The sequence below is a fragment of the Lipomyces oligophaga genome (genome assembly GCF_038497815.1).
Source record: "Lipomyces oligophaga strain CBS 7107 unplaced genomic scaffold V1516scaffold_7, whole genome shotgun sequence".
NCBI lineage: Eukaryota > Fungi > Ascomycota > Lipomycetes > Lipomycetales > Lipomycetaceae > Lipomyces > [Lipomyces] oligophaga.
The window spans coordinates 289,891-316,543 of record NW_027117791.1 but is presented as its reverse complement, the minus strand read 5'-3'; the positions used below and the strand labels follow the sequence as shown (position 1 = coordinate 316,543).

Below are 26,653 nucleotides of genomic sequence, written 5' to 3'. Positions count from 1 at the left end.
GTGGTTTATTGGGTTGAATCTGAACATTGCGGCTTATAAGCTTATTTGGGTTCGACGAATCTAGATTGACCTAAACTTTTTGATATTTGACCAGAATCGATATGACAGGAGAAGAAGCCAGATCTACTGGACCGCATTCATCTAATGAACAGTTTCGAGGACGAGGACGAGGAAGGGGAAGAGGGAGAAATAGTCGAGGACAGAGTCAAGGAGGATATCGATATCGCGAAATTGAATTTAACGATCGACGACGGCCCAGGGGGCGGTCACGATCACTGTCGAGATCAAGATCACAGTCCAGATCAAGATCAAGATCATGGTCAAGATCAAGAAGTAGTTCAAGATCTAGGTCAAGGTCACGGTCTAGATCAAGATCTCCGAGACCATGGTCTCGATCACGACCGCGGTCTCGGATAAATCGTCAACCCTCAGCGCCGTCTACGGTGGACGTCATGTTCAAAAATTTGCCGACTACATTAACGGAATCTGAATTACAGGGAATTTTAATAGCTCGAGGAGCTAAACCTGTAAGAGTTGTAATTATCCGGGACCGGACCACGGGCCAGTCAAGGGGATTTGGCTTTGCAAAGTTCCGCACAATCAGTGAGTCTGAATCATTTGTGGAGTCGAGTTTCCCTGCGATATCCTACCATGACGAATGGATTAGAATAGATTATGGCAAACCAATTCAAGAAAGCGAAGGTGATGGCGATGGCGATGGTAAAGACTTTGAAGAAGAAGGATCATGGGAGTGCAAATTCTGCGAAATTATGAACCATGCTTGGAGAACTGAGTGTTTCAAATGCGGAGCTTCGAAATTGGTTGCGCAGAAACTGGATAGAAAGCCATTAGAATCTGTAAACGAAGGCGATGGAGATGTTGCAGATTCGCCATCGCAATTTCTCTTATTTCGAGGAATTCCAAAAAATGTGACTGAAGAGACAATAGCAGATTCGATAGAGGCGGCTACGACCGGAGACCGGCCACGATACCGGCGAGTATTACTAGTTCGCGACCGAGTAACCGAGAAATCAAGAGGTTTTGCGTTTGTCGAATATCAGTCTACAGCTAGCTGTTCCAAGATCCTCTCCGATTTCAGTAAACGTTATCCAGATGGCATCTCAATTTCAGGAATCAACCTTAAGCCGTCCTATATACATTTAGGTGTGTTTATACCGATCTATGCAACGCCGGCTGCAGATGTCGAATTGCTCGAACGCTACTCATTTTTGGCTGCGAACGGTTCGACGAGGTTGACTTATTGGGATGAGTCCGCGTTTGTCGGCATTTACGTCTCGCCTGAGTCGCAGATGGCTGATGTTTCAGCGTTTTTAAACAATTTGATTCCAGAGCAGTCTGATATTTCGGAAGGAACACGCAAGGGAAAACGGAAGCATGATATAGCTGCTGTAACAACGGCGAAACAAGCCAAACCAGCAAAGCAGCCTACAAAAGTAAGACTCCTCCTACAGAATCAGCTGCATTTCCAAAATTAACAAGATTCTAGATGGCACCACAACTGCAGATGTGGCAGCAGAAACAGTCTGAATTGCATGGCAAATCGAACTCAACCCAATCAACTCCAGTACAGTTCCAAGAATCCTATGCAGATAGCTCGAGACCAGTATGTCTACTCTGCCGGCGGAAATTCGACGCGTTCGACAAAGTCAATAAACATGAGCGTTTATCGAAATTGCATTTACATTACTTGAGTGATCCATCAGCGATTGAGCTAGCCCGTAAGCGGTTGGAAAAATCGAAGCTAAAATCAACTGCTGCATATCGAGACCGAGCACGAGAACGAAGAATTGTCCAACGCTCTGTCTTAAAACATGCAAGCTCTGATTCTACGAATACAAAAGTTACTTCTAAGCATGCAGTTGATTATGACGGTATCAATGAAAATCGCAATGACGATGAGATCGATGAAGAGGACGATGATGATGATATGTTTGCAGTGCCATCCAAAGGCTCCAAGATGCTCTCCAAAATGGGCTGGGCAGCAGGCTCCGGCCTAGGCGCCGACGGCTCTGGGATATCACACGCTATCCAACCAGAGATTTATTCGAAAGGTGCAGGTTTGGGCGCTGTTAAACCTGTTCCTGCTTCGGCATCGAAGTCTGCATCTGGGCAAGCGTTTGACTATAATCTCTACGTGGAACGATTACAAAACGCTAATAAGCAATTACAACAACATTAAATAATAAATATCATTATAAGAAGATCATATAATTAATTTTATATTATGTGGCAAACCTTTATAAGTTTTACTATTGTAAGCACAATGATGGAAACATATTATATTTAGACTCGATCATAACTGATACAAATCTCAAGTTCTTTAACGTTCTTAAAACAAATAAATCAAACACCTAGGCGCCAAATGATCTCTCACCGCCTCTCCGCAATAAATCCCTCCAAATCTGAAGTCAATGCCTACTCGGGAATCGAAATATTATCATCCACGAATTCAAAGTCAGAGTCACTTAGCTCGTCAAATTCATCCATAATCTCAGTATATACCGGAGAAACGGCCCCGCCAGACGTAAACTCGACTTCTCCGCTATCTGAGGCAGACCGTCCGGTTACAGACGATTTACCACTCGATGTCGCTTCAACATTCAAAACCGGAAACATGACATCTGATGCATCGGAGTACTTGCTCTTCAGCATCTCATCCTCGGCATCAGCTTCAGCTTCAAATTCAGCTTGAGACTCGCCCTCCGACTCATTGACAGCAATTACCTCAAGCTCCATCGAAAACGCGTCTCCAAAGGTCTCTCCGCTCTCAGTCACCAGTTTCCAGGCCGTGGTGTAATTTCCAGCTTCCGCTGGCGCACGAAGAAGAACAGTAAAACAAGAAATCTCGCCTGGTCGTACTTCACTAATTGTAGTAGACGTGTTGGTATTTTCATTGAACATTGAATTTTCGGAGACACACTTAATCGACACCTTCGCAGGCCAGTCTACTTGCCCGACGTTCTTCAGGTTCCAAGAATGCGCAAAATAATTACGCACCTCTACCCGACAAGTAGATGGCTCTTCCTGCTCATCAGCAACAGAAACTTGCAATTTCTTTTCAACATCCTGGACAATCTCAATATCCGATTCGAGCTCAGACTGCTCTTCCTCCTGCTTCTCAACCTCAATCTGAACCTCTTCTTTGATCTCCTCACCGTCCTTTCCAACCAACGCCTCGACTGAAATCCCTCGGATAGGAGTGCGCATTTTAATCATAGGATGTGTGATATTATGAGTGTTAAGAGGAAGAGCTTCGCAAGACTCGCAAAGATCAAAATCTGGACAGATGGCACACTTATAACGGACACCTACGATACAGCTCGTAGCATTGACGCAGGAGGGTCCATCGCACAAAACACCATAATGCATGGCTTTCTTAGCGGTAGAGCGTATATAATGCTGGGGATTATTGATCTGGACAAACCCGTGAGTAGGATGTACTGTATGGACGGCAGCATAACAACTAGAGCAAAGATCATAATCAGGACAGTCCAAGCAACGGAAACGAGACCCACTCCGAATAGGCTTGTCGCACGCATCACAAATAGCGCTATGAGTGTTTTGAGAACAGCAATCTGATGACGATGGACATTTGGAAGCATTCATCTTGCAGGACGCGGAACGCTGGCAAGCCGGCTTTCTAGATCGGGCGAAATCATGATACTGTGACGAAACCCGTTCGTAAATCGTATTGGCGACAGAGAGGATAGGCTTACTGACGGACATTTGCACCAAATAATGCGAGTCATTATTACAATGGAAGCCTTTCTCGACACAAGTCTCGCAAAGGTCGAAATCACCTTCTTGACAAATCTTGCAATGATAAAACGACCCGTTGCTTACCAACGTCATGCACTTATCACAGCGAACAGGCACTTTAGATTCTTCTTTGGGAGCACTGAGGTCAGTAGACTCAACATCTTCCTGAACAGCGGCGACAGGGACAGATACTGGTTCAGCTTTGACAGCAGAATTGAGATGAAGCATATGCATTGATTGAGACAACACATCTTCAACTAAACTAGATCGAAGAACTGATGTAGCCATTCTTACTTCATCTTTCACCAATTCTTTAATCTGATCGGCAGTGAGCGTAGAATCCAATCGAGAAGAGTTGTCAGCTTGAGTGGCAACTGGTTCAACTGTATAGGGTTCAACCACGTCAGCTTTATCAGTTAGTTTCGCCATTGACATTTCAAACATATATAAACTTACCAAGAGTTACAGTAATCTTAACTTTCTTTTTGAGATAAATAGAATGCCGGCAACGATGCATAGCTGGAGCGGAGTCGAGTTGGACGAAACCATGGCTGGCAGTCGAGTATCTGGTGACTACGATCTCGCTCGACTCAGGAATCTCGAGGAATCCTTTTAACTAATCCAGTCAGAAACTAAAAAAATTCTCCCTAATCCCACAAAAACTTATGCACTTCAAAACATACCTCACTTGACAATAAACTGACTTTGGAAAACACACTGATGGGTAGCGATAGTCTGCGGGTGCTCCCTAAGTATGTCACCTTTGTCGGCACAATCTTGATAGTCTCTGTCTTGTTGTCTTCCATTGCGACTAATTCCTTAACACAAGAACACTATGCGCACTATTAATTTCACAAAAAAAACCAAACAGTCGTTCAAATCCGTGTCATTCAGTCACAGATGATTAGCGATTGCAGAACGGCGGTGATGGAAAGATAAAGATATTCAGAGACTCCCGATCATGCCCGTACGGGGTTGTCCTCCGGTTGGGACCTCTACTTCTGGGGACAAAATTACCTGCTTAACAAAAGTACTTGATATGATTGATTATATTATGATATTTATGCAATACGTAAAAATATGCTCGTAATGTATACGCGAATACATAGATGGTGTAGTGCTAGCCAATCAAGACGATCTACTTAAAGATCCAGGCACTGTGGTCATTGCAGGATATGGTGAATGATAATAGTAATAGCTAGGATCCATTGGTGTTTGAGGCATCACTACGGGACCAGATAGTGGTTGAGCCTGCGTCGTACCGTCGTAGTAATATTGCGCAGTATCATAGTAATACACCATGCCATTTGTCTCTTGAGCAATTGGTTGTTCGCCAGGTCCCAGCATGGGCTGGGGTGAGGGAATAGCAATGGGGAGTTGCGGGGCCACCAATGTAGGATAAGCGGGACTTGGTCCCATCATTCCATTCATGAGAGGAGCCTGCGATACATATGTGTTTTGAGTATATCCACGAAGAGCAGGACCTAGACCATGACTGTGACTCAATGATGCCTGAGAACGATGGCGATGAGAGCCACTATAATTTGAGCCACCATAATTTGATCCTCCATAACTTGATCCTCCATGATTTGAGCCACCATAATTAGAAGATGAGGATCGACGATTCTCGTCTCTTTCATCACTTTCAATCGAGCCTGCAGATTTCTGACTGCGATGATTATATCCAACTGGACTTTGCCGCATCATGCGAGGTTCGATATCCGCCATGCTTACCAACTTCGTAGGTCGTGGTTGATGCATGACTTCCGGCGTAAGCCGATACTCCTTCGGAAAAGACGGACTGGCTCGACGAATATTCTCGGCTTCGAGTAATACCTGCGGGTCAGATTTCGGTTCTGGGGCTGGAGCTGGTGATGATACAATTATCGGAAACTGCACAGTTGGAGACGCCGATTGGGATTGACCAGCATATACTGAGGGCGGAGGAAGTCGAACCTTCGGAATAACCTTGCCATCTGATTCGTCAAATAAAGATTCCGGTTGATTCGACTTGTCCAAAATTAACTTATTGACAACGACCGCTGTCGGCCCTTCAGAATGATCCGGAGTTGAAGATGGAAGCCGAACTTGAAACTTCAAACCAGTTTGTGGTTTAGATTTTTTGATATTGAGTTTACTATGCTCGGGCGACTTTGATGCTGATTTACCGCTAACTCGACATGGTTTGGAAAAAGGCAATGCAACATCGATTGGGAATCGTATTGGTGTATAATGGATTTGAGAGATATGAGTATGTTTAGTGTAGCCGCGCATAATTATGGATCTTGAGGTTCCAGGCAGCTTAACGTAGAGGGGGCCCTGAAATAGGATGTCGAGCGATTCTTCATACGACAGATCGAGCAATACAGGACGACCACGGTTCCGGGGACCGCTCGGCGGATATTGTTGTTTGAAAGGCGACAAACGGTGATCAAGAGAGTGCAACGGAGGACGAACTTCAGATCTGTATCTGGCTTTAGTATCATTTGGACCATTGAGGCCATTAGTACGCGCCATAATATGCTTTGATTTTCTGATGTTTGACGAGTCCGTCAAACCTGATCTAGATAATATCGTTTGTTGCTCTAATCCGACGACGACGGGAGACACATTTAATTTGTTCTCTTGCGAGTCTAAAGTAGAATCAGACGATACAAGTCTGCAAGAATTCGGATCCGACAATTTTTCAAGATCATCAGCAATATCTGCTTCTCCGACCTTTTGCTGTCCAGTTTTCGATCGCTGTTTGCTAGGCGCTTGCATTCCTCGGGTTCGCAAGAAAAACTAATCCGACCAGTCCAAACTCGGACGTCTGCAAATGCGTTAATATGGACAAGATCGTCGGACTGCTGATTACTCTCCTCGATAGTCACTATCGCTTTTTCGGCGTACTCAAGAGAAGATAGAACTAAATAATAGCCCCAGAGTATTCCTTCCCAAGTTACCACGCTAAATCAGAGCCAGTATTACTATCACCGATCACAAACTAAACGACGTTTAACTGCTCAGCAGTAAATACGTCCGATTATCTGATCAACGGTAATCGGAGTCCGAATAAATCAGGAGACCGATAAATTCAGCAAAAATCACCGAAATCCTTTGAGATCATGCAGTATCTTCAGTTACAAATACAAATAATTTTCTGTTCTATTCACGTGTTCCAAGCCGCGCATAAGCTTTTGTATGATTATATTTATATGCCGCATTCAGCGAAGCATTCGGCTTTGATATCTATAAAACCACCCGCTTCCCTCGCTCAATTTACGAATTTTTTCTTTCTTTCTTTGTGCGGCGCCTAGATAATTCCGTGTTGTTCATCGGTTGTTTTAAATATATATCCTACTGATCTTGATGAATGTCATTTCTATGGCAAGACTAATAATTTGTGTGACCGTCTAAACGCCCATTCTTGCTTTTGAGTCTGTTTGTATGTACCCGGCTTACTAAGCTGGCTCAGCTGGTTTTGTTTGCTTGGTGGATATAAATGGTGGATAGTAAGAGGGCTGGGGGTGTCGAACATTCTTGAAATATGATCTCTATTGCATTTATATTATTAGTGCAAAAAAATGAAACAATGAGCTATAAACAGAAAGAATTGAACAGAAAGTCAAAAGTGCAACACAAAACTCCGAGCACTCTTTTGTAAGAGCATCCTAGACACCAAAATAATCTGTAAAAAGAAAAGAAATATCATCCCTGTCCTCCATCACTCATCCCCATGATCATCCAATCAATTTTCAAAACGAACATTAATCGCATGTCCACCTTGGTCGGCGATCCATGGATCTTCCAAAGAGCAGACTAAGTTCGGATTGATATATATCGAATTCCGCTCACGCTCCTCATCCAAAGTCCGGTTGGTATTACTTTCCTGGCCAGTAGTTTTATTAATTGCACTAAGTGCGATAAAATATGACAAAGGCAAGTAATGGTCGTAGAAATTCCACATTAAGACCAATGTTGCGATTGGAAGAGGCGCTAGCATACTCGCCAAATAATAGGCCTTCTGCAGAGCTAGCGTCCCGGCGGTCGTAAGCTGGAAAATTAGTAGACCAATACAAACTCTGAAAAATATCATCGGCCACGATTTGCCTGTCGAATGCTGTGGATGGATCATTGAGTACATCAGCTGGTACTTAAATGTAAAGTATCCCAGAATGAAATAAATCAAGCCGAACGACAAAATTTTTGTTGACATTGTACTATAACACAGACAAATAATCAACACAAACAGTGGCTGTGGCAGGAACAACCCATAGTTGAAATTTGGCGGCTTGTACAGGTTGTAAAAATCTCTAGGCGTCTTCGAAAACAACTTCAAAAATGGATATTTGAAGACGACTCCGAACTCCAATAATCGAAAGGGAATCATACCGATGCCTTGAAGAACAATCAAGTCTGTATAAAATAGAGAGGTAGTGCGCAATGACCGAGCTAACACGTATGCAATCTTTGTAGTGTCTTTCAACAGTGACCACAGCATACTGGCAGTTCCAGCGATAGTGAACAACAGAAACAAGTTCACAAAAATATAGAAAAAATTCTTACCGACAACGGAAAGCTCTACATCACCATATGAAATGTATCCCTGGAAATTCGACAGCCAGTTGTACAAGAACGGCACAATCAAATTAAGTAAAGTGAACAACAGAGTCGGTAAGAAACCAGTCACCAAGGCAGACAAAAAACGCGACTCGTTCAAGATTTCTGCAAGCGCAGGCCAAAACTTCTCAATGGACTTAACATCCAAAAATGCAGAAAGGGAGGCAACAGGAAACACGAGTGCCACTGTGGAAATCGAAATAACGAGCGTGATGAACCATTGACGAAACAATCGTTCCACCCGTGACTTGTATAAATTCTTCCAAATAACATCGTGTGGAGCCGGCGCATTGTGGGCAATGAGTCGGTAAGCACGCGGATCTAGCACGGCTTGGGCGGCCATCTGCGCACTTGCTACCGTATCAAGCGTGACAAACGCAACAGGCGTTGGCTTATATTCTTTATGGCGAGCCAACTTGATTTGCTGATCGAGCTTTTCAAGTTTTGCCGTAAAGTAGTCGATTTTGTCGATGGGCTTGCCAAACCAACCCATAAATCCCGTCCGAAGAACCGGACGACGTCGACCGATAGGAACGGAACTAGCAATAACATTTGGAAGTAAAGCTTCTTCTTCCTCGGTTCCAATAGGCGAGCCCGTTGAAGTCATCATCATTGCCGATGGAACACTGTCGGAACCAAGGGGAACAGGAGGTGACTGAGGCAAAGAATTTGATATCGGAATCGAACGTGCGCTCTCGATCACACCGTCACTACCGAAGTATTCTGTCCACGATAGTTCCACTTTGCGAAGCATCTTGCGACGCCGGTCTAGTAAGTCATCCAATTCTTTCCAGTCTCGGCAGATTGTTATTGAACGGACATGACCGATACCGTATGACTCGATATGTTCCTTTAAGGCGTCTTCGTTTCGGAGCTCGATGGGAACACCGGAAAGTCGGATTGTACGGTCGGTTATGGAATTCTGGCTGCCGAGATAAGACTGCCGAACGCGAACAATGTGATGAGTCTGTCGAAGAAGGAAATAACAGGTGACAAAAGTGAATATATATGCAAAAATGACATAGCACCATAGATACCGATCATAATCCGGCCCGAGGTATGAATCGGAAGGAGTCTCGTCTGCGATGCCAATAAGCATAGTAGAGCGCGAGAAAAGCTTTCCAACGAGCTTCACCGACGGCCGCACGATGGCTCTCAAAGTGTCATCATCTCCATCATAAATACCAGTGTAATGAAGTCTGATCGGGGAAATTACCGCGACGGCAAAAAAGGTGCAGACAGCTAGCAGCTTAATCGTCATGGTGAAGAACCCTAAGAACACGAACGCATCGAGCCCGGCATGCTCTAGAATCTGCTCCTCGGAAATACTGTACAGCGCCGGAATCCAACCAAAAAAGGATTTGGGCAGCGGTGGCAGACCGGGATGATGCATTACTCGAGCTGCGTAGAGATCCGCCCATTGAGTTCTGAGAAAGCAGAATGCAATGAACGCGCAGAAGCCCAGGGAAGATGCAATCACTATTTGCGTCGTCAGCACCGCCGGGTTCCGCAACCGAGGATCGTCGATAGGTTGGAAGGGCTCATCCATATCACCAGTACTAATTATATATTATTTCTGAGTCGACAGAAAAAAAAGAAAACCAATGTAGATATTTCCAACAATTGTGGCACTTGCCAGCCAGCACTTGTATGGCGTACTCGCAGGACCAATATCAGTCCGAAGAACAAGAAAAAAACGAAATCAAAGCCAACAAGACTGCTCGACAACGTTCAAAATACCAAAATCAAATCAAAACCACTGGTAGTTTGCGGCCAGACTTACAATTTCCCGCCTCTGATTGCAGATCCTATCTCGACATTGTTTTTGTTTAGCACGCACGCTTCTATCGTCTGTTATGGGCCGGCCAGACCCAATCACGTGGACATTTCGGATATTTCCGATTTCGGAATGAATCGGATAGCTGGAATTAAGGAACTGTAGATATTTATTGATAATGATGAAAATGACATTAATAAAATACTGGGATATGGAGCGATTATTGCGCAATTGGAGGATTGAATTGGTAAAGTCCTAATATCTTCATCTGCTAACTCGGATATGATATACACATGTCTTCCTAATGGGTCAATTACGTAATAACCATGCTTCATCGTTATTCAGTAAGCTTAGAATGTCATATAAATATTGCACGTTATAATTATGGTATCAAAGAGTAATAGGAGAAGCGCAAAGTTTATTCTGCTATCTTTATCTCGATCTTGAATTCCATTTTCGGTAATTCCGCATAGCCCTTACCCGATTTAAAATTCAAAAACATTATGTAATCAAATAAATTATTAATTTACTGAGCAGCTATCGAAGATTGATGACCCATCGTTGCACTCTTGCTCCGATATTTGAAAGTAAAATATAATGTTATTGCTCAATAGTTGATGTTTTCTTAATCTGTCTTGCTCTGCAAACTGGACAATTCGTGAAGGAATAATTTGGAATGCAAGATAATAAATGACAATTTAGAAATAATCAAGATCAAATTAGCAATTATTGCATTGCATTATATAAAATCCCATAAAAAACTTGGAACCACAAAATTCAGTATTGCGTAATCAGATGTCAAAAGAAGAGTGAAATTGTCTCTGCAGTCTGATCGGCCCAATCAATTCGACTATAGGAATATCAGTGGAAGTTGAGTCTAAAGGGCAATCTAACTATTTTCCCGCAAAACCTGATTTCGACTAATATATTCATTTTTGGATTTCTCGACTTGAGAATTCCAGTGTATATAGGATATCAAGCTGAACTCGTAACGGTCTATCAATCATAAGAAACCAAAAATAGCAGCGAGGCAGATTAATCGATGTATCAATCCAATACAAGAATGATCTCTGACATCTGTAATTTCCGCCTTTAGAAAACTTTGATGATCAGATATTCGGGTTGGTTTTCGTCCACTATGGCATAGCACTGTCGGAATAAGAGTGGCTTGAATGAATAGCTTTACCGCGAAGAGAGGCATTATTCGAATAGAATGCATATATTTCTCTGCATGCTCAGCTTAATCTGGATTTGATTTCTCAATTTGAGGTATTATTGCAGATGAACGCAATGATAGACTTGTTTGGCGCACTCGGAGAGAATCTGTACGGAAATACTGTTTGAGGATGACCGCGATTTGAATAACAATTCTTTGCAAACGCATGTACTGTCATGTGTTGCCACAGTGTGCAAGCAATTTCAGCAAGTCATTTGAAGCTCAGAATAGACTTCTGTTTCGGCACATATGGATGAATGGAGTAGGACAAACAATAACTCAATGTTCTGATTAAGGAAGTATTGAATTCCTGATATATGACGGTCAGTTCAGATTAAAAATGACAAAGGAAACTTATATTGAATGCATGCTTTTATTTCAGCGCAGTTCAAGACCGAGGCTTTATGAATGAATGTAGATCCGCATGAATCTGCTAATTGGAACAAAAATTGCAGGTGTCATGGCAGACCGGCATGAAATCTGCGCGGTGAGAAAAACCCGTCAATAACCAGATTAAAAGGATTATCCCATGAACATAATACGCTGGATCAAATTTGATTGAAGAGCGTATCCAGAACGCTAGATTTCCAGCTTATAGTCAATTAGTTTGAGCTAGATTGAGAAATGTGAAGTCAGACAAAATCAAGCCGATCAGACTAAGCCAAGTCAAGGTAAGCTCAAGTGGCCCACTATTTAGCCGAGCAAATGTTCAGCCGTGTAACTGCCCTCTTCTGCAGTCTAAATATTTTATGGTTCCACCTGGGCTCAGGCACATAAAAATGGCACAATTATCCATTCATACAATTGTACATTAAGTTAGTAAGATTTGGAGAACAAATAGCCTACTTGAATCGAAACCTGAATTCTTTTTAGGAGGAGTAGTCAGGAGGAGTAGTCAGGACTCATGGAAGCCATTGTTGTCAAAATTGTAGAGAGCGAAGGTGCTGCTGTAGATATATGAGCATTGAAGAGCGAAGAAATAACGATCTGTCGGGCGAACGAGATCTTTATGTCGATATATGTGCTTTAGGGGGCATCATGAAACCCGGGAGCTCCCCTTGTTGGCCCAGTGTGGTCGAAGCCGCAATGGGTGGTGCAGCAGTTTTGGACAGCTTTCTTGCTCAGTTGCGTCGAGCGCTTGGAAAGACAATAGTGGAAAAATGTCGGTCAGCAAGGCTAAAGTGACTGCGGTCAAAGATCTTGTAAGTTTTTGGTGCTTTGTCGTTGATTTGATTTAGGCGAAGACGGACTGACCTGGCGGTAGCAACCTGGAGAAGCTCGATGGGTCAAGGCAAGTGAGTCGGTTATGCTCTGGCATGAGGGATTGCAGCGACTAATGGCCAGATCCAAAAAGCGTTCTACACTGATCCGGAGGGAAAAGGTATTGAGTAAAGATGGCGAAGACCTTGTGCAATTTGCAGATCTTTGCAAGTTTCGAACATGATACTAATGGATCGCAGCTCGCGACTGGGAATTTGCGTCTCGCCAGACGCGAGTTGAGGGCAGCGATGTCGACGGTAAGGCGGGAACAGGGTGTCCGCAGGCACAAATTGGAGTGTCGAAGAGCTAACAGGACGCAGGAGTGGCTATTCTGGCCGTCATGGAGAAGACGACGGGACCGGAGATTCTGTTGCAGCGCCAGTTTCGAGCGCCAGTGAACGGAGTCGTGATCGAATTCCCGGCGGGTCTGCTAGACGCGAACGAAACCCCCGAGCAGTGTGCTGAGCGAGAGCTTCTGGAGGAGACAGGCTATATAGGATCTGCGTTTGGCAGCAGTCCTGTGATGTTTTGCGATCCCGGTGAGTTTTCTTTGTGTGATGTGCAAACGAGCGTAATTGAGTGCAATTGAGTGCAATTGAGTGCAATTGACTATAATTGAGTATAATTGAGTGCAGTCGAGAACAATCGAGACGAACGCGTACTGACAAAGGCTCATTTGTGTAGGATTCTGCAACACCAATCTGAAACTTGTGCAGGTGGCTGTCGATCTGACCGATGTGCGAAACCAGAATCCGAAGCAGCGGCTCGAGGAAGACGAGTTCATCGAGAATTTTACGGGTGAGTCTTTGCATGAGGTTTTCTGATCAGATCTCTTTGTCTAGATTTCTTGTCTAGATGTTTGTCCAAGTCACTTGTCTGAGGCACTTTTGCAAATCATTTTACTGGTTGCCTGTCTACAGAAATACAAGAAAGCAATGACACTGACACTGACACTGACACTGACAACAACAATATCATAAATACTGATCAAAGTAGTGCCGCTAAAAGATTTCCCGGAGAAAATGAAGCAGTTTGCTGACGACGGATTCATCATCGATGTGCGCGTCATGAACATTACCGCTGGAATCAACCTGGCTCGCAAGTACTCTCTGTAACTTTGCCATTCTCTCTCCTCTGTTAATTTTCTGCTGATTTTCTGTCAATTGTCTATCAATTGTCTATCAATTGTCGGTCTCGTTATGCATAAATGGGACGATAATTTAGTGAAATTAAAACAGACATAGCGATCAATGAAATCGCTATTCTTAGCCGCGTTCCGTTCATCTCTGATGCACGATGTCTATCTGAGCTAGACCGTCTTTCGACTAGATCGTAGATCGTAACCCTCGATCTCATATGGAGCAGCAAGGCGAATCGCTACTGTCGCAGCCGGTCGCAGTCCCAGCGCTGCCACCGAATGCACATAGTCTCCCACACAACCGCCTAAATTTAAAAAATGTACTGGCCTAGGTAGACCTGTATGTAGTATGCTCGTAAATCCATCTATACGGGTCTCGGCACCATAGTCCGTCTGACCACAATGCTGGTCTGCTCAACAGCTCTTTCTGTCCGACTGTTTCGGCTGCGTCTCAGCTTTGTCTCAGCCGTACTTCTCCACCGAGTCGGAGGCCGGGGCAGGGTGACATTAAACTCTATAGGTATCAAAGGCGTCTCCTGTTCACTCCCTCACCTTGCGGGTTGGTGTCAATTTGGTAGGTTTGTCATACGTGACCAATCCTCGCCAGATTGACTGGCTGCTGGACATCTCTCGCTCGCTTGTTTCTATCTCCCCTTTTTACTGCAGAGTCTAAGGCGGAAAATGGAGACAGTGTAGCACGTACAAAGATTACTCTGTCGCGCTTTCGTACGAGAAAACTGACATGCTGTGAAGTCGACCCTTCTGGCTAATGCCTAAAGATTTTTACAGGCAGAATGCGACTAGCTGGTTGCCATGTCTGCCCTGACTATTCTACGTCCGACATGCGCATGTCGTGTACTCATTGAACTACTTATCTTGGCTATAGGATATGAGAATTGCATATGAGCGTATGGGATATGAGCATATGTGCATATGAGCACATTGGCACATTGGCACAGTAGCATATTAGCATATTAGCTTACTAGCTTACTAGCACCCTGGAGTCATAGAACATTAGCATTCTGTCGATCACAGCCCGATCTTGCCTAGCTCTGGAAGTTCTCTGGAAGTTCTCTGGAAGTTCTTTGGCCGTTCTCTGGCCGTTCTCTGGTCGTTCTCTGACCGTTCTCTTGATGTCCTCCAGACAGGCCCAAGAGACAAATTGGAGAAAATTTCCAGCAGATCGTCGCAGTCACTGATCATCAAGAAAAAAATTCTCGGTCGGCATAGAGACCAGTCAAGCTTCATTGATCTATTTGGCGCAAGATAAAGCACTTCCACTCCTGTGCAGATGGTCCCTCTCGAGCCCCTATCAGAGAAAACACTAAAGTTTTATATTCAATGTCAGAACAAGCACAGCCCTCACACCATCATTAGTCGGCAGACCAGTTCCAAATGTAAACATCAACATCTGCTCCGAAGAACCTTCGCACAATCAGCCTCCATATAAGAGCAGGCTCGATCGTACATCTCCCAGTTTCAAATGTCCGCACGGAGAAATACGAATAGCGATACCAATGGCTGTGCAAAAAATCTCTTTGATCACCTTTGCAACGTGCATTGCTCTGACTTCGGTCGTGTCTGCCCAGGGTACAGTGGTCCTGGAAAACCTGCCGGTGTATGACACCCCGATCACATATACGGATCCAAGCTACGAAGTCTCGCCACAAAAGCTGGACTTCACCGTTAGCAAGGTCGCTACCTGGGGCTCTCTGACGGACTGGAAAAGTAAACACAATAGCTCGGTCGCTCACATCACCTCCTACGAGTACAACGCCGTTACGTTCTGTCCGATCGGCAACCACTCATTCTGGGTCAGCGGCTTAACCGCTGTCGACAAAGAAGAGCCTGATTTTGGCATCTACGATGGTTTTCCCTCGTACGTGTCTGTAGGCATGTCGCCTCTGCACGTCACGAACGTCGTCTCGGACTTGGACGCGTGGTGGACGAACACGTCGGATGGACTCGAAGCATTCATGTCCTTCGCCTCGGGAGATTTCTCCTCCGTGACTACGCCCATCGACGAGCCACTGACTGTGTGCGTGCCCATCAATTCGACCACATCGATCCACGTCTGGAACTACTACATGGAATTCTATGAAATCGACGTCCCACAGTCCGTCGGCTCCTTTCTCGTCAGCTACACGCTTTCGGACGACGGCAAGACATTGACTACATATCGGCCGAAAAAACGCTACACTCAAGCTGCTGGCTTTGGCAATGACTATCTCTGGGGCAAGTGGGCCTCAATCAAGGTCGAAGACTACATCTATCTCTACGTGGTTGATGTCTCCAGCGAAGGCAACTCGCAGGACTTGCTCGTCGCACGCGCTCCTGTTGAGGACGTCATGGACATATCCAGCTGGACATATTACAGCGCCAACAATGCGACCTGGCTGACTACGGCACCTGAGTTGGGTGAGAGCCGCAAAGACACTCTGGCCATCTACTCTCTACCGGACGACATCCAGTTCGCCACAAGCGGTGAGTCCCACACCGCTGGAGGCTCGATCTTCTACTCCGAGTATCATGACGCCTATCTGATGGTGTTTGTCGCCTCGGATGACACGACAAAGTACATCATTGAGTACGCGCCGACTCCTGTCGGGCCCTGGTCCACAGACCGCCATGTCCTATACACAGACGCATATCACGAAATTACAAAGTCCATTTTCAGTGTCTACGCGTTCTCTACTCCTCTCATTGGAGAGCCAGCGGGAAAGCAGCTGCTGATTTCGACAAAGTCTAAGACCAATTCAAGCTATGCAATTATGCAGAAATTGATTTTCGACTGAGCGATCGAGCGAACCAACAACTAGCCGATTTCCGAGTAGAGATTCTCGCGCTGGCGAGCATCAGGACCGAGATTAACATCTGAATGAAACAAACAAGAATTTTTGTACAGCGGAAGCTTAAAATATTTTGACATCATCTATTATTGCAGTAGCACGTCGGCCAATGATCCTGGAAGATCCTTAATTAAACCCTGATGTATAAAATAAATCTGAAAGCGCATATCGGATCCATTCATATCAAGTCGCATTTGGCTGAACAAAGTTATAAGCCGCACGAATGATGTTTCCAGCAGAATTCGTCAATCTTGAGGCAATTGTGAACTTGTTCGAAGTAGCTACACTTATGAGTAATACTCAAAACGTAGTAATGTCGACAGCAGGCCTCTCAATAATTCAGATATCTGATTCTATTCCGACTGCGAGAAATGACATGAAACAAATGTATACAACTAATCAGATCAATTGTCCGAATAGACTTATTCAAACTTTACAATTGGCCATAAACCGTGTATTGCAATCCTATTAATTCAGACCGAATTGGCCTTCCTTAGTCTTAACCTTCAATCGAGCATAGTTTATATTGATAGTTATCATCTTAGACAGCCATCTGTTAGAAATCATTTCTTCAGATCTCGTCTGGATCCTTGCTTCATTCGTTTGTTCAAAACTATCAGCAAATCTCAACCTTCAGGAAGAAGCATATTTTCATATGGTACGGTATATTAAGTTTTCGTAGCCTTCTTGTTCTATCATGAAATTGGCGTATAAAAGTAGTTTCATTCAAACACTTTCAATTCTACTGCTCAAACGATGAGTTACATAAATGCTTAGATAATACAGCGAGATCGGGCAAAACCCAGAAGGACGCCGAGATCGGGCAGTGAGTAACATAACCATTTGTATGAGGCAGGCAAATTACTTAAACAAGCAAAAATTCCAAAAATGGAAATCGCCCGTTTGCGGAGACCGGGAGAGGATAAAAAAATTATTTTCTCTGTATTTCTTGTAAATTTTCAAATTTGATACTTCAGTTTACTATTGGTTGGATAAATAATCGATAATTATTGGATAATTATTGTTTAGATACTAAAAGTAGAAAAAAAACTATACTGAAATGTCTTCTCGTTCGTTTGCTCGTGCAATTGCAACTGTTCGTTCTGCCGGCAAGGCTGGCTCAGCTCGTGGAGCTCGCTCAGCTGTCCAACAGCGATCGCTGTCAGTAGCTGCGCGACCTGTTCTGGCACGACGTGCCAGTCCCGCTGTGTTTTCGCAGACTCGTGGATTGAAGATGATTGATTTCACCGGTGAAGGTGATCTTGAGAAGGTGCATGGTAGGTGAAGTGATATGATTTGTCCATGGGGAATAGTGATATTTACCAATTAACAGAACGGAGCGAATGGCCCGTCGAGAAGCTCCATTCCTATTTCAAAGATCAGACTTTTGCTTTGATTGGTTACGGTTCGCAAGGTATGTGATCTCTATTGCAAGAAAATAGGCGGATGGTTACTGATTTGGATGCCAGGCTACGGCCAAGGACTGAATCTCCGCGACAACGGTATGAACGTGATTATCGGAGTGCGAAAAGGGGGAGCATCCTGGACGGCAGCGCAGGAGGACGGCTGGGTTCCTGGTGAGACTTTGTTTTCTGTTGAAGAGGCTATCGAGAAGGGCGACATTGTGATGAATTTGCTTTCGGATGCAGCGCAGTCCGAGACTTGGCCAGCGCTGAAGCCCCTGATCACTCCAGGCAAGACTCTGTACTTCTCGCACGGTTTTTCGGTTGTGTTTAAAGATTTGACAAAGGTTGATGTTCCTGAGGGCGTCGATGTGGTGCTTGTTGCGCCCAAGGGATCTGGTCGCACAGTGCGTTCGCTGTTCAAGGAGGGTCGTGGAATTAACTCTTCGTTTGCTATTTGGCAGGATGTCTCCGGAACCGCGTACGAGAAAGCCACTGCAATCGGTGTTGCTATCGGATCTGGATATCTGTACGAGACTACTTTTGAGAAGGAGGTCTACTCTGATTTGTATGGTGAGCGCGGCTGTTTGATGGGTGGTATCCACGGCATGTTTCTTGCCCAATACGAGGTCCTCCGCGAGCGTGGCCACACTGCCTCTGAGGCCTTCAACGAGACCGTTGAGGAAGCAACCCAGTCTTTGTACCCATTGATTGGCAAGTACGGTATGGACTACATGTACGATGCTTGCTCAACCACGGCGCGTCGCGGCGCCCTCGACTGGTCGCCCCGATTCAAGGACGCGCTCAAGCCCGTCTTCAATGATCTCTACGACTCGGTCAAGGTCGGAGCTGAAACCCAGCGCTCGCTCGACTTTAACTCCCAGCCAGATTATCGTGCAAAGTTTGAGGTCGAGTTGCAGGCTATCCGCGACCTTGAGATTTGGAAGGCGGGTAAGGAAGTTCGTAAGCTTCGTCCCGAGAATAATGAGTAATTAACAATGTTATCGATGTCAATTTCCAAAATAAACTCCAAAATTTAATCAATTATGTTATGAAATACTAATTCTATGAATGAGTAATCTATATGCTTCCAATAAACATAAGTTCATATAAATTAAATTAGATAATTTCAAAAGCAGACATTATGTATCAATTACGCAGAACATAGTCGAACGAATCGTCGTTGACCGATCCACCCGCCATGGAAATTTCAACATTCCGTTTGAACTGCCTAGGTTTTGTTTGCAACACTTTCGCCGCTTCTTCGTTTAGTGGATCAGCTGCATTTGGTTCGAGAAATAGGAATTGAAGTCCCACAAGTACCGCATTTCTGTCTATCAGTATTCGTACATTTATGTATAAATGAGAAGATTTTCTTACAAATTCAATACCGGTTTCCAGTCTTCCCGAAGAATGTTGAGACATATGTTACCTTGCAGATCGATATTCGGATGATATATCTAAAAGATTAGTATTCATCCCTTCACATGATACACCTCAATTCTCATATAGTCGACAAAATAGCACAACATAACAGTATGAGCCAACTCACTTTCTGTAGACACTTCACCTTCGGTGGCTCATGCGGAAAATTCTTGTCAATGCTAAATGTAAACTTGAACGACCCGCCAATATACATTCCTTCATCGGGCTCGATAGTTACGTTGAAATGTAACAAATCTGCCGGATCAGGGAACTTGACTTCAATTGTCGGTGGTAAGCTTAGTTCAGTCAGATCTGGCTCATATTAATAATCAATGGCTTTCTATATCCAATATCGATTTACCCTTTTGAACACGGATCTGCGCAGAAGTTATCTTCTTCTTGATAGTTCCGTCGGCAGCCGCCGCCGCTGCTGCTTGCCGCTCTTGCTGCTGCTGCTGTTTCATACTCTTGATTTTCAGCTGCTTTGTTAGTATTCAGTCGCTTTCAAGGCTCTACTTCATACCATCTTGCTCCTATTTCTGTGACGGTAAATGGTATGGATGTGGCAGATATGAAAGCATTAGATAGGATAAGGAAGTAAATATGGTATGATGTCCCGTGACTGAATTGTCAATAAGTTGTACTGTACGAAAATGTTTACACTCTTCGCTGAATTTTATTACTACACATATATCTTACTATTAAAGAATATTGTAACTCAATTTTCTAATGCTCATTGTCAGATATGTATATATGTTTCCTGGATTCAGTTAACTATTTCTAGTCACTCATATTACGTGACCGAGTGCGATCTTTAGATAAGAATACCAACAAATAACTATCTGCTTTTTGATAATGTTGAAAATGAATAAATCTTGATTACAGATACAGAGATAACTCTAAATTTATCGAGTTTCAGAGCCAAATCCACAGATAAAGTCTGATCATCGGTCTATTTCAGTGCTGATTTGTTCGATCCGCTATGTAAGAATAATGTTGCATATCATCTAGCTACGAAGTATAATGCTGAAAACGAATCAAAGCTCAATACTAAGATATATATATCTTGCGGATCAAAAGATTTTTAGACATTTAGCTTGGTCTATGACCACTGGGGTTTGCTGTCAGCCATTCATTCTCGAGTGAGGCCTGTTATGCGCAGTATATATGACGAGAGCATTATTGCAGTTTCTCAAACCAGAGTCCAGTCTATGCTGATTTTGATCCCGGCTAGAATGTTTCATGTTTTCCTCTTTAATCCTGTAACTTTTTAGAATCCAGTTCAGAATCAATTTCAATGCCTGCACTCAATGACAGTGCAACTTCGTCAATCGAGATGCTTTAAAAATTTCCGGATTCATTATTTCATATATCTGAGCAGAATTTCAAAATAAATGCCAGTAGAATACTGTTCCATGGGTAGAATATTTTTCACAGCTATATTATCAATTGTTCGACCCACGTGTGCATCTTTTCCTCCATATACATTTGTGACCACTGCTCGCAAGCAACAGGGGGAAGCATAAACCAATTCGGATTACACTTCCAGAATTCAATTTTGGGTATCAATCTCAGATCTCTAAATCGAAGACAAAATAGTCGTGTCATTCCAAATTAGTGATCTACGAAGGATACAAAAAAGATTGCGGAAGGATTTTTCAAAGAGTAAAATTTGAATAATCGATATAATACTGGCAGATATTGATCGCAAAAGACAGTGCTGCACAAATTCTAAACGATTTCAAAGACAATTATCCACAATCACCATACTAATCCATTCGGAGTCAACAACTACAGCTATCTCTCATTTACCTCTAGACAAGATAGTCGAATTCAAAACATAATTATATATTCAAATACTGTTAACCAATACAATCAATACAGCAAACGTCATAACCAAAAGAATCACTGAATTGTCTGTCAAGGATCAGTGGCCAGCGAAAACGATCGCAGACCAAAGACCAACAATTCAGAGAAAGACAAATCATTTCAAAAAATGAAAATTGTGCAACAAAAATTCAAAACAAAATTACTCGCGGACAGCTTCCTTAACCATGTCGACTTCTGGGATAGCACCGCAGATAGTCTCTACCATGATTCCAGTGACGAGATAAGGGTCAATGTTAGATGCCGGACGGCGGTCCTCAAAGTATCCGTATCCGACCTTGGCAACCGGACGGGGAATACGCACTGAGCAGCCACGGTTGGCGACACCGTATGAAAAGTTTGCGATAGAGGCGGTCTCATGCTTGCCAGTGAGACGCTTATCGTTATCCTCACCGTAGACACCAATGTGCTCAGCGTGACGCTTAGAAAGCTTCTCGATAGCGGCCTCGATGTCCTTCATTCCACCCTTCTCACGCATAGGGGCGGTGGAGACATTGGTGTGGCAACCAGCACCGTTCCAGTCACCCTCGGAAAGAGGCTTCGGGTGGAACGAGACTTTGACACCGAACTCCTCAGCGACACGCTCAAGCAAGTATCGGGCCATCCAGAGCTCATCGCCCATGGCAATACCGGCAGAAGGGCCAACCTGGAATTCCCACTGAGAAGGCATAACCTCCGCGTTGATACCAGAAATGTTGATGCCAGCGTAGAGACACGCACGGTAGTGCGCCTCGATGACATCGCGTGCATAGACCTTGCCGGTGCCGACACCGCAGTAGTATGGGCCTTGAGGACCAGGGAAACCTCCCTTGGGCCAACCGTAGGGCGAACCATACTCATCAAAGAGAGTGTACTCCTGCTCGATTCCGAACCAGGTGTCGGCATCCTTGTGCGCCTCCATGAGCTTGTTGCACGCATATCGGTGGTTCTTCTTGTTGGGCGTGCCATCAGCGTTCCAGCACTCAGCAAGAACAATGATGTTGTCGCCTCGTCGGAAAGGATCATCGTAGATCGCGACAGGTCTCAAGTAGACGTCCGAGTCGTGGCCAGGGGCCTGCTCGGTCGACGAACCATCAAAGTTCCACTCGGGGAGCTCGTCAACGGACTCAGGCTTCTTATCAAGAGTCTAAATTGTTAGATTCATCTAATCTGAATTTGGCCATGCCGGCGTCTGTTGTCTGCATTAAGTATGTATCCAATCAAATATCGTGTCTCGAGGGTATGGGTTTCCGGCAATTGAGAAGAACACCCAACCCTAAGTTTGCCGGCTAATATGAGCATCTATTCGCTTCTATTCTGACGACTTCACCACCGAACATTAGAGAGGTATACTGGCGGAGAAAACTGAAAGAGCGACAGTCTGATAAAAAGACGAAGTAAAAACTTGATTTTTGCCGTGGCAAGTTGAATTTGGAACCAATGGCAGACAACAACGTAGGAGCGACACACATAGGGAGGATTTACTTACTCTGCCCTTAGTACGGAGACCGTTTGAACCATCAATCCAAACGTATTCGGCGATGACCTTGCCCTTCTGGGGAAGCTCTAGATATTTGGCCAACTAGGAAATTAGCATTACATAGACAGAAAACCAAAAGATGCCGCGGTCAGACAGCCAAGCAGTCAAGCAAATAGATTGATATTGGATGCGAAACATCAGCGATTGAACATGCATCAGCTAAACAAAAATATCGGCCAATTCAGCCAATTGGAATATTTGGCAAAGTACCAATGTAAAACTGGACAGAAGCGAGACTAGTCTGACACGGAACAAAGTAGGAGGAAAAATAACAACAAAGCCCGGGCAACAAGGAAAAACATACGTTAGAGGCCTTGGAAACGACAAATTCAGACATGCTTAAACTGGAATGATTATTCGGAACAACGAGTTGCAAGAACGAGTCGAAATCGAAAGAACGGAATGCTAAAACAGCTGAATAGGAAAGGATGGACAGAAGGATGGAAAAGGAAAAAAAGAAGGAAGAGGGTTGAAAAGAAAAATGGAAGCACGCAGCGGGGAAGCAAGAAAGTCGGCCGCGTGGATATATTGACCCGAAGAGTGATTACTGACCCGAATTGTATCGGCTCACTCTGATATTCTTCACGTGCACTTCTCTCGATTGGAAATGAGACGATGGGATGAGAGGAAAAGCCGGAATAGGACTGAGATTGCTATTAACGATTTTATGACGGAATTTGTGATGCAATTCCTTGCTATTGCTGTTGTTATGTAGTCGTATAATTTGTATATATCGGGGCGACGTCGCGCTCTCGTTCAGCGAGCGAGTGAGCCACCCAGGCAGCCCGACAAAGCGAGAGAAGACAAGGCTGAAAACGTTGGGCTCTAACGAGTTCATGAGTTATGGCCAGATCAACCTTCTGACCCGGTATTGACATCTGACTCATGGATCTTCCACAAGCTATAATTATGTAATTAATGATTGAACAGTAGAACATGGAATTCACTTGTAGTTTTTTCTGCGAGGTTTTAGATGGCATAAATGATTTTTCAGTAGAGTACTTCAACTTTTCGATGATTGGTTGAGCGATAAAGTCCCTATCTATCTATCTCTTACCGCAGAGGCCCCCGATTGGCGTCGGATGTCCTCTCTTGCTCGGCGCTATCTTTGTACACCGAATGCTCCAGATTAAGTAGGTGTGCACTTTTCTATACGGACAAACGTATACGTAATGTTATAACTGCGATACAGTACATTGTCTTATAGATAACACAAGATGTTCAGATTGCATAGATGATACGTTTCATTACATAGAACATGAAATGAGAGCGAAGAGTCAAAAATGCTAGAATCGAACATAATGCGCCCTCCGCCATTAGGGACTAGGTAGCTCTTCCTTGCACCAGCAAAGCGCCTGTTAGTAATTGAAGCCGCACAAAATGGTAGAGAATTATTTCTTCAAGTCCAGACTATGATAGAGATAACTTTGCGTATATGTCTAAGATTTTTATCTATATTGACGTTATATCGAAACTATTGATGACACTAGTGATTTAATGAAATGTCTAGATGGTCAGCTGGATGCTAGTCTATATATTATGTTCTCGAGAACCCGGCCTTCCCTTCCTGAATGATAGAAAGCTAGAAGAACTCATTTGCAGCCTATGACAGGATATTGTAAATGTCTGCTTCAATTAACTGCATTCGAGATGATATGATAGTTCATTGTTCAACTTTTAGTTCGATATCTGGCGCCAAGGATGCATTGAGCAGCTTATGGGAAATACAAATCAACTGCAATCACCTGTTGGGTCGTCGAGCATAACTTGTCACAGACAGGCAAATGAGCAAGTGGATCGTAATGCGAGAAATCAAAACAGAGATCAGAAATCCAGTATTAGACCTTTAATCCCTGCCTCTAGGGTCAATGCTGTGTATGGATACAGATAGGCCTGTTAATGGGCATTTACATCGACTTTCAATAGTTTAACTCATTAGAACGAATCTGTGAACATTGCACAGTCAATCAAGATAAGCACGAGAAAGTGAAATTTTCAATACATCCAACAGCGTAAGACCACAACTGATCAGGATATCTGTAGCAACAAACCGGAAGGTCATATTTCCTGAACTTCAATAATAGATGTTTGCAGAGCAACACTACTACAATAATCAATTTGATCCCACCTCTACAGCGTTGGATCATATACCAGAGAGATCAATTTCCTGTGAGACAGTAGTAAAGATCCATGATACAAGAATAATCATTTACAATTTAGTTAAGCGTTGAAGGTAGTAATGTACAATTCATCTTACAATCTATCTACTCAAATTACTTCAACAATCTTTTAAAAGCCTCTTTGCCTGCGTTGACACGCCTTCTAAATCCACGTGGGCCATCTCTATTGCTTCGACTCTGAGAATCCAAATTAATCGACCCGGGAACTTCAACTCCGTGCTTGCTCTGGCTTCGTTGCCATGGTAGTCTTGCTTTGTTATCTCCATATCCACTTCCATGTCCACGACGCGTAAACCAATTATCACGTCCATTATTTCTTGCACGGTCCTGGGATGGCCTCGGAATCATACGGTCAACAAATTTCGGGCGTTTGGGGGGCCTGGCGTTCATATCTCCCTCTCTGTCCTTCCGGCCACCTTCGATCAGATATGGATTTGTCCGGCCGCCGTTCTGGCTTTGCTCATTGGTTTCCGTCAAGTCTGGTCGATCATGCTGGTCCATTACATTCCTAAGAATCTCCCGGGTAGCTGTCCGAGCAACCTCAGCAGACAACACCACACCTCTGGGCAATTCTGCCGCTGAAAATGCTGTACCATCTAACAGCGGCTGTATCAAGGTATGTGGACAATCGTCTCCATAATGACCTGGAGCAGCACAATTGTAGCAAAAAATAGCTTTAATAATTTCAGCCGGACCACTTGAGGCTGGTGAGGGCTTGTAGAATCGCCAGATCGACGGGCAGGTATCGGAAGTATGCCTACTCGACCGACATTGCGTACAATACAATTCTCGCCGACGGGCTTTGCACTCAAATGCGGAGTGGTCTAGCTGATTACAGTTTGTACAACGCCGGGTCTTGGGACAGTTGCGCGTAAGGTGGTCATTTTTCATACCACAGGTGTCGCACTGAAAATTAGTTATATGCTTTCGGACAACTGGGAAACCAATATCTGGCTTACCTGGATTAACTTGCACTCGGATGATAAATGACCCGGCTGGTTGCAGATGAAGCAAACTCGTTCTCTGGTCGGTGTCGCGGATCCGAAATACCGGCCTTCGCCTCGGAGATCTGTAAGTTCCTGCCGCGACTCTTCGTCTGTGGCTGCCGCCGTGGAAATGTCTTCGCTCTTGTTATTATTTTCAGTTTCATCTTCAAGTTGCCGCCTACGCTTCTTAGATGCTGGCTTGACAAGTAAATCTGCGACGTCAATCACCCGAGCGTCATCGTCGGCGTTGTCTGAATCTTCATCAGGCGACTGTTCACTTGCCATGCCAAGATCATCGTCTGAAAACGGATTCTCAATCACTGTAATTCGGCCATCTACCACGGCGAGTCGCATATACCGTGGAGTGCCGCTAGATCCAATCGGTACTTGTGTCGGCATTATTCGCGGATCAGAAATTTCTTCGACCGAGTCATCCAGCCCTGGAGGCGTCTCGATTTGAACAATATCGTGCAGTTCTCCATCAGTTTCATCGGCAACTTCACGCTCCATATCAGTTCCTTTATTTTCAGCAGCCTCCTGCTTATTCTCTGAATCTTCAATGTCAATGGTCTCTGACTCTTGCTGTTCGTCGACCTTGTTGCCTGACTTCCGCTTTTTTCGCTTCCGCTTG

General features: G+C 44.2%; 10 protein-coding genes across 10 annotated transcripts; 4 read left to right on the top strand and 6 right to left on the bottom strand.

Moving 5' to 3' along the window:
• Nucleotides 1-97: 97 nt before the first annotated feature.
• On the top strand, nucleotides 98-2,454 carry V1516DRAFT_679711 (uncharacterized protein). The gene is made up of 2 exons (XM_066922977.1): nucleotides 98-1,454; nucleotides 1,508-2,454. The coding sequence occupies exons 1-2, from the start codon at nucleotides 102-104 to the stop codon at nucleotides 2,198-2,200; spliced, it is 2,046 nt and encodes a 681-aa protein (XP_066775602.1). The 5' UTR covers nucleotides 98-101; the 3' UTR covers nucleotides 2,201-2,454.
• On the bottom strand, nucleotides 2,228-4,741 carry V1516DRAFT_512607 (uncharacterized protein). The gene is made up of 3 exons (XM_066919138.1): nucleotides 4,464-4,741; nucleotides 4,237-4,396; nucleotides 2,228-4,187 (listed from the first exon to the last, which is right to left on the bottom strand). Exons 1-3 carry the CDS (start codon nucleotides 4,584-4,586, stop codon nucleotides 2,437-2,439), a joined length of 2,034 nt encoding a protein of 677 aa, XP_066775601.1. The 5' UTR covers nucleotides 4,587-4,741; the 3' UTR covers nucleotides 2,228-2,436.
• V1516DRAFT_679709 (uncharacterized protein) lies at nucleotides 4,687-6,995 on the bottom strand. The gene has a single exon (XM_066922976.1). The coding sequence runs from the start codon at nucleotides 6,541-6,543 to the stop codon at nucleotides 4,909-4,911; it is 1,635 nt and encodes a 544-aa protein (XP_066775600.1). The 5' UTR covers nucleotides 6,544-6,995; the 3' UTR covers nucleotides 4,687-4,908.
• Nucleotides 6,996-7,308: 313 nt separating this feature from the next.
• V1516DRAFT_679706 (uncharacterized protein) lies at nucleotides 7,309-10,202 on the bottom strand. Its single transcript, XM_066922975.1, has one exon. It carries the CDS (start codon nucleotides 9,929-9,931, stop codon nucleotides 7,511-7,513), a length of 2,421 nt encoding a protein of 806 aa, XP_066775599.1. The 5' UTR covers nucleotides 9,932-10,202; the 3' UTR covers nucleotides 7,309-7,510.
• Nucleotides 10,203-12,535: 2,333 nt separating this feature from the next.
• V1516DRAFT_696922 (NUDIX hydrolase domain-like protein) lies at nucleotides 12,536-13,750 on the top strand (the record flags this gene model as incomplete). The annotated part of the gene is made up of 6 exons (XM_066924063.1): nucleotides 12,536-12,577; nucleotides 12,720-12,756; nucleotides 12,836-12,892; nucleotides 12,956-13,174; nucleotides 13,320-13,433; nucleotides 13,632-13,750. The coding sequence occupies 6 exons, from the start codon at nucleotides 12,536-12,538 to the stop codon at nucleotides 13,748-13,750; spliced, it is 588 nt and encodes a 195-aa protein (XP_066775598.1).
• A 1,088-nt stretch (nucleotides 13,751-14,838) lies between these two features.
• V1516DRAFT_512189 (uncharacterized protein) lies at nucleotides 14,839-16,707 on the top strand. Its single transcript, XM_066919137.1, has one exon. The coding sequence runs from the start codon at nucleotides 15,291-15,293 to the stop codon at nucleotides 16,566-16,568; it is 1,278 nt and encodes a 425-aa protein (XP_066775597.1). The 5' UTR covers nucleotides 14,839-15,290; the 3' UTR covers nucleotides 16,569-16,707.
• An 841-nt stretch (nucleotides 16,708-17,548) lies between these two features.
• V1516DRAFT_654880 (6-phosphogluconate dehydrogenase) lies at nucleotides 17,549-19,124 on the top strand. Its single transcript, XM_066920309.1, has 3 exons — nucleotides 17,549-17,899; nucleotides 17,956-18,036; nucleotides 18,092-19,124. Exons 1-3 carry the CDS (start codon nucleotides 17,683-17,685, stop codon nucleotides 19,015-19,017), a joined length of 1,224 nt encoding a protein of 407 aa, XP_066775596.1. The 5' UTR covers nucleotides 17,549-17,682; the 3' UTR covers nucleotides 19,018-19,124.
• Nucleotides 19,036-20,113, bottom strand: V1516DRAFT_679690 (putative NEDD8 conjugating enzyme). The gene is made up of 5 exons (XM_066922974.1): nucleotides 19,974-20,113; nucleotides 19,812-19,929; nucleotides 19,578-19,762; nucleotides 19,406-19,485; nucleotides 19,036-19,355 (listed from the first exon to the last, which is right to left on the bottom strand). The coding sequence occupies exons 1-5, from the start codon at nucleotides 19,974-19,976 to the stop codon at nucleotides 19,175-19,177; spliced, it is 567 nt and encodes a 188-aa protein (XP_066775595.1). The 5' UTR covers nucleotides 19,977-20,113; the 3' UTR covers nucleotides 19,036-19,174.
• A 1,160-nt stretch (nucleotides 20,114-21,273) lies between these two features.
• On the bottom strand, nucleotides 21,274-23,389 carry V1516DRAFT_679682 (uncharacterized protein). Its single transcript, XM_066922973.1, has 3 exons — nucleotides 23,161-23,389; nucleotides 22,806-22,898; nucleotides 21,274-22,463 (listed from the first exon to the last, which is right to left on the bottom strand). The coding sequence occupies exons 1-3, from the start codon at nucleotides 23,191-23,193 to the stop codon at nucleotides 21,480-21,482; spliced, it is 1,110 nt and encodes a 369-aa protein (XP_066775594.1). The 5' UTR covers nucleotides 23,194-23,389; the 3' UTR covers nucleotides 21,274-21,479.
• A 1,740-nt stretch (nucleotides 23,390-25,129) lies between these two features.
• Nucleotides 25,130-26,421, bottom strand: V1516DRAFT_627815 (uncharacterized protein; the record flags this gene model as incomplete). The annotated part of the gene is made up of 2 exons (XM_066919814.1): nucleotides 25,130-25,942; nucleotides 25,996-26,421. The coding sequence occupies 2 exons, from the start codon at nucleotides 26,419-26,421 to the stop codon at nucleotides 25,130-25,132; spliced, it is 1,239 nt and encodes a 412-aa protein (XP_066775593.1).
• Between the last annotated feature and the right edge of the window lie 232 nt (nucleotides 26,422-26,653).